The 8871-nt window shown below is 53.6% G+C and overlaps 1 protein-coding gene across 1 annotated transcript; it reads left to right on the top strand.

Moving 5' to 3' along the window:
* Positions 1-408: 408 nt before the first annotated feature.
* On the top strand, positions 409-1763 carry POU4F3 (POU class 4 homeobox 3). Its single transcript, XM_004420028.2, has 2 exons — positions 409-528; positions 844-1763. Exons 1-2 carry the CDS (start codon positions 409-411, stop codon positions 1738-1740), a joined length of 1017 nt encoding a protein of 338 aa, XP_004420085.2. The 3' UTR covers positions 1741-1763.
* The last annotated feature ends 7108 nt before the right edge of the window (positions 1764-8871 follow it).

The following is an 8871-nucleotide window of genomic DNA, read 5'->3' as shown; positions in this document are numbered from 1 at the left end:
AGACTTTGGAGGGAAAAAGTCCACGAAGAAGAAAAATCCGCAAAGTCTGACGCATTGGAGCCAGGTGGGGCGGGGCGGACCGAGAGAGGCCAGGCCGGGCCGGGGTATAAATGCTGTGGCGGGGGCGGCCGTGGCGGGCGCCAAGAGGCGCGTGGAGAGCTGCTGCCTGGCCTCGCCTCCTGGGCCGCCCCTGCGAGTCCCGGGCTTGTGAGCACGCCTGCGCGCGCCCGGGCCCTTCCTGGCAGGCTGCTTGTAAGATGAGTGAAGAAGCAGGTGGGGGAGAGGGGAGGCAGCGAGCGAGAGGGCGAGGGGAGCGCGGGCGCTGAGCGGCGCTCACTTGGAGCGCGGCGAGCGAGCGAGACGAGCCTAATCCATGTCCCTCGCTGCCTCCCTGCCAGGCGCGCGAAGATGATGGCCATGAACACCAAGCAGCCTTTCGGCATGCACCCGGTGCTTCAAGAACCCAAATTCTCCAGCCTGCACTCCGGCTCCGAGGCCATGCGCCGAGTCTGTCTCCCAGCCCCGCAGGTACGTAGTGGAGCATAATTACCGCTCTAAGGCACATTTTTTGACAGGCACTTGCTTCATGTTTTTTTCATGTCGCCCAGAACAATCGCCGCTGTCTGAACCCCTCTCCTTGTCTCCCTCGCGCTCTCTCTCGGCGCCCTCTCTCTCTCATTCATGTCTCTGATCCACACGTCTGTTCCAGCAGAGCCTCTGTCTCCGTATTAATTTTTATGACCTGGGCTTTGAGGAGAGGCATCTCAGTTGCTTGAAAATGTGTTTTAATCCTGAGTTGACAGTATTCCCCACTGACCGTGCTGTGCTCCTTCTCGCTTGCAGCTGCAGGGTAATATATTTGGAGGCTTTGATGAGAGCCTGCTGGCACGCGCCGAAGCTCTGGCGGCGGTGGATATCGTCTCCCACAGCAAGAACCATCCCTTCAAGCCCGACGCCACCTACCATACCATGAGCAGTGTGCCCTGCACGTCCACTTCGTCCACCGTGCCCATCTCCCACCCGGCGGCGCTGACCTCGCACCCGCACCACGCGGTACACCAGGGCCTCGAGGGCGACCTGCTAGAGCACATCTCGCCCACGCTGAGCGTGAGCGGCTTGGGTGCCCCTGAGCACTCAGTGATGCCGGCGCAGATCCACCCGCACCATCTGGGCGCCATGGGCCACCTGCACCAGGCCATGGGCATGAGTCACCCACACGCCGTGGCGCCTCACGGCGCCATGCCCGCATGCCTCAGCGACGTGGAGTCGGACCCGCGAGAGCTCGAGGCCTTCGCCGAGCGCTTCAAGCAGCGGCGCATCAAGCTGGGAGTGACCCAGGCGGACGTGGGTGCGGCTCTAGCCAACCTCAAGATCCCTGGCGTAGGCTCACTCAGCCAGAGCACCATCTGCAGGTTCGAGTCTCTCACTCTCTCGCACAACAATATGATCGCGCTCAAGCCGGTGCTCCAGGCCTGGCTGGAGGAAGCCGAGGCAGCCTACCGAGAGAAAAACAGCAAGCCGGAGCTCTTCAACGGCAGTGAGCGGAAGCGCAAACGCACGTCCATCGCGGCGCCGGAGAAGCGCTCACTCGAGGCCTACTTCGCCATCCAGCCGCGGCCCTCGTCCGAGAAGATTGCGGCCATTGCTGAGAAACTGGACCTTAAAAAGAACGTGGTGAGGGTCTGGTTCTGCAACCAGAGACAGAAACAGAAACGAATGAAGTACTCGGCTGTCCATTGACTGCAGCGGGTGGCGCAGCGTCCGGGGCCGGGAGAGCTGTGTGCACGTCCCAGGGGTACGGTTATGGGGGACTCCAAGACCGGTTTCCTGGCAGGTCAGGCTCTCTCCCCTGAAGCCACAGACTTTCCCCTTTATCCCACCTGGTTGCCTCCCGGCCTTCTCTTTCTCTTTTTTCTTTTCTATTCCCACCAGAAAAGTTTGGGCGCTAAGAAAAAATTCACGAAGGGCAGGCCTGGAGGGGCTCGTGCTGTCCGTGGTGCTGAAAATCGCCCTCGCGCGCCGGACTGCGAGACCTCGAGGCAGGAGCCCAAACGCGGGGGATAGTGAATTAGCCGCACGACTCTGGGGTGAAGGCGCCACTTTGCTAAGAGCAATTAGGCAAGGGGCGAAGGGTTGGGAAGGAAGTGATAAATAATAATACAAAGTCTAACTGGGGCACAAACATGTACTGGAGATTTATTTAGAGTATATAAAATACATGTATGTTTCCAAAGGATAGCCTTATACTCCCTTCCCCTCCTAAATTTTATGCACCTCATCCTTTGGTCTGCTGTAAGTTTTCTAAGGTAGCATGGATTAGGTTCAGGGAAAGTGTGCGGGGAGTTGCGGACTCCGAGCTGTTCTCCGCGGTAAGTCGGGCTTCAGAAAAGGTGGGCTCAATTTGGCGACTGAAAATGCTGGGGTCGCTTAGCTGTTTGCAAGCAGCAGCCGGCACCCGCTCTGGCCCATCCTCCACATCTGCTGGCGTTTGAGGGGTAATTACCGCCTGCTGGAGAGCGGGGGATTGGTACCATCCGGACGGACTGAGGACTATCTGACCCCAGCTCGCTGCTCCAGCCAGACTCCCAGCGCAGCGTAGAGGCGGCTGCTCGAAAATAACGGTAACTTCTCCGAATCATATGCAAGTCCTTCCAACACGTCTAACCTCGTTGCGCTTTTATTATTGTCGTTGTTGTTAGCATCGTTACTTCCTATTATTTATTTAACTCTGCTTCTTTCCATCCCCCTAGATGGGTGTCTCTCGGTGGAGGTTCACTTATAGTCTTGGGCGGAAAGAGGGGCCAGATCGCCCCATCACGTTTTATCTTTCGTTGCTTCATGTAATTTGCGTGTTGCTGTGTGACCTTTGGTTTAGTTCTCCGAATAGATACAAATAAAATATTGTTTTCTTTTCTCTTTACCCCTTGAATTAACTTATAAAATAAATGCTTTATTTTTCAACCCGAATCGCAGTGCTTTTCTTTCTCAGAGGCTAAGGAGTACTAGTCTGGGAAAGGATTTAAAAGTGAGAAGCCAGAAGGGCTGGGCTGTCACTTCTGGCAGGCCAGTCTCCAGCCATCTTCTGTCTTTTCTTCTCTTCCCCAGCCGCCTCCCCCTCTCACTCAGATCTCCTCCAGGGAGATCCTGCCGCTGGTCTCCCGACCACAGGGTTTCAAGGCAGTTCCCTCCACACGTCCCCGCATGCGAATTTATCAGCCTCTGTTCCTCAACTTGACTCAGACCGCAAACTTTGAAGCCTGACTGATGGGAGTAGGAGCCCCCAATGCCTCCACTCATTGGCTGAACGATACTGAAGCCAGTTTCTTAACTTCTCCGAGCCTCCACAGCTTGTCTGCAGGATGGAGATGCTAATACCTCCTTCACAAGGTTACCGTCGGGACTCAGATTGTTTATTTAAGGCGCCTGGTAGGGCTTGGGGGCTTAACAGGAAACATTTAAAAAGATTCAAACGGCTAGATAGGAAGTGAGGGGATGGATGCAAAGAGGGAGGAAAGTACTCTTAGCTGGGACAGAGTCCGCTGGGGTCCCTTGGGGTGTCTTCAGAAATTCATTTGCAATTGTCACCCAAGGGTCTACCTCGGCTTCTCCGTGGGGCCTGCATGAGATGTCTGCTGTGAAGATCCTAGCGCAGTGCCCTGTACACAGTAGATGCTCAACAGATACCAGCTCCCTTCTCTCTCTTCCACGCCCTCTAAAAGGAGGAAGAAACCTTTTTATTTGTGAGCCGCAGAAACACCTTCATGATTTAAAAATTAATGCTCCAAGTCCAGGAGTCGTCTGCACATTTCTCCACTGTGTCTTCAAAGAGCTCTGGGTCATCAGATCTCTGGCCCTAAATTCCAAGCAGAGCGGGTCTCCCCTCCGCGCAGCGCGCCCCCTTACTGCAAAAGCAAACCCGGGGATCGCCCGCAGCCCCCGGGCCTCAGCCCCTCTGGCCCGCTTTGCGCAACAGCCCCAGCGATTCCGCCACCTCCCTCTCCATCGCGCGTCCTTTAATAATAAATGCCCTTATGCCATTACATTATATTGTGGGTTTTGAAAATTTAAAATACGGCTGATGCAATATTAATTGCCTATAGTGGTATAAAACACGGTGCCGGAGCCCAGCTGGGCTGCAGAGGAGGCGGTCGCCAGCGTCCCGCGCCGAAGCGAAACGCTCCAGACAGACGCGCCTTTGCGGGCTGCGCGATTTCCTGCAGGTAAGAGCCTTCGGCTTTTCTGGCCCGGGAAAGAACCCGATATCCGCCTCCATCTCCTTTTCGAAAAGTTGCCTGCTGTTATGTATTTAGTTTTTTTTTTTTTTTAAATTAATAACCTCAAAAGTTTGGGACACTTTTTTGGAGAGGGCGAGATGAACCACCTGAGCGCAAGATCTGCGCCAGAACCGCTGAGCTAGGTTATGAGTCGGACCTGTGCCTCTGCGCCTGGCCCGCCTCAGGCACCCGGGACAGCATGCGCGCAAGAGTGTTTTGACTAATTTCTACCTGCGGGTGGGAGCTGCGGCCCGGTCCGTCACGCGCTCCACCCTCTCCCACCCCTTGAATGCGCCGGGCCGGCGCCGCCACCTCCTTTCTCCTTGGGCTCTCTCAGGAAGCAACGGGAGCTGTGGTTTCTCCGGAATTGTGCAGTCGCCTTTGCCACCTGTCTGGCGGAGGCACAGACCTCTTGAGGGTGGGGGTTGGGTGGGTACCAGCCGGTTTGGGGTTCACACACGCCTGGTTTGCATCCTGGTGGGCTATTTCCTAACCATGTGACCTTGGTCAAGTCACACTGCCTCTCTAAGCCTCTGCTGATGGCTGTAAAACCTCACAAAAATTGTTTTTGAGTAATTGAAAAGCACCCTGGTGCAGATTTGCCTTTCCCAAATCCTGCCAGCTTGCAACATTCACTGTCCAAGGCCCAGCTGGGAGTTTACTTGAAACTGTACCAAGAGAAGGTGAGGTCAATGTTCAGGGCTGTTTGTATGAAAAACTGCAGTAGATGTCTCAAGGTGGGACTTTGAGAGTCACTTGTAGACCAGGGGGAAGGCTTCTAGGCACCCGCTGGCTAGAACCAGGGCTTGACCCGGAATGAGCCAAGCATACCCAAGCCAGCATGGCTGAAGCCTTGGCAGGCAGAGCTTGGAGGCAGGAATCCTGCCTTTCCTGAGTCTGAGCTGTGTGACTTCTGGCCAGGAGCTTCCTCTCTCTGTGCCTAGGGTAGTGTCAGTTTTGTTCACTGTTTCATGTCCAGCTCCCAGCTCATGGTTTGGCCCAGAGCGGCAGGCAATGATATCTGTTGAATGAATGAATGAGGTTTTTGTTTTGTAACATGAAAGGACCCCTTCCAGCCCAATCCTCTCTGGATTCTAGGGACTGTAGAGAAGAACAGAGACCATCGAGAACAGACAAGTCTCGCTGGGGGTGGGGTCAGTGTCTAGTTGTGGTCTGCATCTCAAGCTTCCATTCAAAGGCAGCCAGTTTCCTTGCTGTTTAAATTAGTAGAGCCCTTGCCTCACTCTGTGCTAACCATGGGTACAGAGGGGGTGCTCTGTGACATGGGCCCTTGGAAGCTAGAGGAGAAATAGGCAGGAGGCTCGGGGGTGACCTCTGCCCTGATGAGGGTGCCTGACCTCCTCTTGCCCCTGCATTGGAGATGGAGTTTTTTTTTACTTTCTGCTGAGATGGAAACAGCTCCGGGTCTGGAGTGGACAGACTGGGGATGAAATATCTACTCCACCATCTCTTACTTGAGTAAGTGACTTCATGGCTCTGAGCCTTGGTGCCCTCATCTGAAAAACTGGAACAAAGACTGCCTTTCAAGATTACTCTGATGATCAAATGAAATCACCTAAGCCCAGGGCCTGAAGCATAGTAGGCATTAACGGATATTTAGTCTCTTTAAAACATTATTTATACTCAGAAAAGTGAGCGATAGTGTTGCAGGGTCAAATTCAGGGCTCGCGGTCAGGTGGGATCAACATTTTCCCTCTGTGAGCCACGGTCTGTTCATCTATAAGATGAGGGTGGCAGCAGTGTCCACCAGCTCGCAGCGTGGTTGTCAGGGGCAAGGAGGAAAGAGGAAAAGAAATCTCTTTGCATCTTTGCACACTGTGCGTCCCAGCTATGGAAGGGACGATGAATTCGCTCTCCAGGAGTCCACGGTGCAAATACACAGTTCCCTCTGAGAAGCTTGACCCCAATAGATGGCTCGTGGAACTTGAGCCTTCCTCCCTTGCAGAATCCTGGCAAGCATCAAGCTTCTGTGACTTTTCGAGACTCAGCGCGGCGCTCCCTCCCGAGGAACGGGGCTCCAGCGGGCAGAGGAGGCGCGGGGGATGGGCTCTCTGGCTCGTTCTCCGCCCCCCCAGCTTCCACCTTTGGGACCCCGCTCCGGAATGCGTCAGTAAAAGCCCCTCTTTTTACTGAAGGGAGAGGGGCGGAGGGACTTAGCTGGCTCCTTCCACCTAAAATTTCTCTTTTCCCCAGTCACGCTGTCATACTGCCCCATTTTGTTTCTTTCTTAGTCCTTCTTACTCCCTGATAGCACCCTGTTTATTTATTGAGCAGTAACTGCGCTCGGCGAGAGCAAGTATCACGTCTGTCCAGTTCCCCTCTGCCTCCCTGAACCCAGGCAGGGCCTCGCACAGAGAGAGCGCTTCACAAATGTTTGTTGGATAAATGAGTAATGATACAAACATGTACTGAGGGCTTCCTGTATGTCAGGTACCGTACCAGGCACTTTATGTGCGTTAATTTATTAATCCTTAAACAACACCATGGGCAGGTGCCATTTTAAACCCCATTTTACAGATGAGAACTTGGAGGCACAGAGTGTTTATGCAACTTGCCCAGAGCAAGTGGTGAACACAGCATTTTGGTGGCGATCTGGCAAAAACTCGGTTTCTTCACTTCACCGGTCCCCAGGTGTGACCTAACCCTGGCAGGGGGCAGGGAAGGGGGGCCCCTGGGGTGGGGGCAGAACAGGAGCATCAGATTTGGCTGGAGATGCCGCGCGAGCAGAGGAGGGGGTGGCAGCCCAGGGTGCCCGCTGTCCTCGCTGGGTTTCGGGCCCTCCACCCGCGCTCCGTCTCTATGAGTCTCTCCACCCGCGATCGGTCGCCGTGGGTCTCTCCGCCCGCGCTCCACGCTGCCTCTCACCTCTGGTCCCTATCTGTGTGCGTCTGTTTTTACTTGTCTCCCACGAACCCGCTCTTAGCTTCCCTCCAGCCTCGCAGGCGCGAAGCTCTGACCCCAAAGTGCAGGACCGAGGCGGGCCGAGTCCCCGGGGCGCGCAGAAAGCGCCCTCCGCTCTTGCTCTCTTCCGCGGAGCCGCGGGAGCCCCCGCGGTAACGCCGCCCCGGCGGCCAGACGGAGCCGGTGAGGACCCCGGCGGACGAATTAGTCGCCCCTTCGATCGCTCTTTTCCAATCGGGTCAGGTTTCCCTCCGCCCCCGACGGCGCTTCCGCACCACCGGGCTCCCGGGGCTCCCCCGCGGGGTCAGGGTTCGCCCGGCTCCTCCCGGCGCCTCCGGAGGGGGCTTCCCCTCTGCTGCGTTCCGGCCTGAGGAGCCCCCTGGACTTTGGGAGGAGCGTCTTGGAGAGAAGGATGGACGGCCAGGCCCAGGCTCTTTCTGGGAGTCGTCTCCACCCGGTGTTTCCTGTCCCCAAAGGGCGGAGTACTTGTCTCCATAAAACGTCAGTTCTCTGTCCCCTCCCTCAGCTCAGCCCTGCCCAGCCCCGCACTGGAGGCAAACTGGTACGAAACTGCACTCTCTCTTTTGAGTTTTAGCTTTAGTTTTAAGATTTCACACACACACACAAAATCCTAGTGTTTATCCTGGGAAAATCAGAATTTTGTGGGACTTCTTTATACATAGTTAGGATTTAATATTGTTTTTACTTTGAATTACATAGGGAGGAAGAACCACCATAATTTCCAGAGGTCTCCGGCTGAATCCCATTCCCAATCCCAATATCTCTTTCCTCTACTCACAACTCCCCCCCCCCCACACCAGCCCAACTCCAAAACATCCTGGCCTGCCACAGAGCCCCTCAATGCCTGGGGCTTTGCTAGGCGGCTCACCTCTTGGCAGATATAGTTAATGTCCAGCCCTCATAAATCAAGACCATAAAAAGCTTACTTTCATATGCACTCAATTTCTACCAAACCTAAACTAATTGCATAAATTCCTTTAGGCCACTCAAAGCTGCTCTCTGGGTTGGGATCTGATCAATTAGTCATTAGGCACTCCATTAGCTGGGGCTTAAGCTGCCTCATATAAATGTCTCCTGTCAATTTGCTTGTAATTGAATGAATAAAAAACGGTACGATTATTAGCACAGAGGATCAGAATGAGGAGGGGTCAATTTTATTCAAATATTTAAAAAATGTCTTAATCTAATAATAATAATAACAACAATAACAATAATTAGAAGGCATTTAGACACCAGCCACTCCAAGAGTCTTCTTGTCCATGTTAAGGAAAGCTCTAGCCTAAGACACAGCAACCTGAGTGTGTATCTACGCTCTGCCGCCTTGGGAAACCAGGCTCATCCATCCTCCGGGCCTCAGCTTCTTTACCTGTAAAATGAGTTGGTCAGAGGTGATTTTCTTTTCTTTTTTAAAATTAGTTTTATATTTTGTCAAGTAATTCATGCATATAGTTAAAAATTGAATACAGAACGGCGATTTGACCAAGCCCCACTCTCAGCTACTTTTGGCTGTTTCTTTTTGAAGTTAATTGCGTGTCTAAATAATATATTTTTGACACTGTTTCTCTCTTTTTAAAGTTCAAGATTTATTTCCTAATATTTTGATTAAATAATACAGTGATTCAAATTCAAAAGAACTAGAAGATTTACAGTGAAA

Source organism: Ceratotherium simum, chromosome 4, assembly GCF_057802395.1.
Source record: "Ceratotherium simum simum isolate JZ-2026a chromosome 4, ASM5780239v1, whole genome shotgun sequence".
Lineage (NCBI taxonomy): Eukaryota > Metazoa > Chordata > Mammalia > Perissodactyla > Rhinocerotidae > Ceratotherium > Ceratotherium simum.
This window is presented reverse-complemented; position numbering and strand designations above follow the sequence as displayed.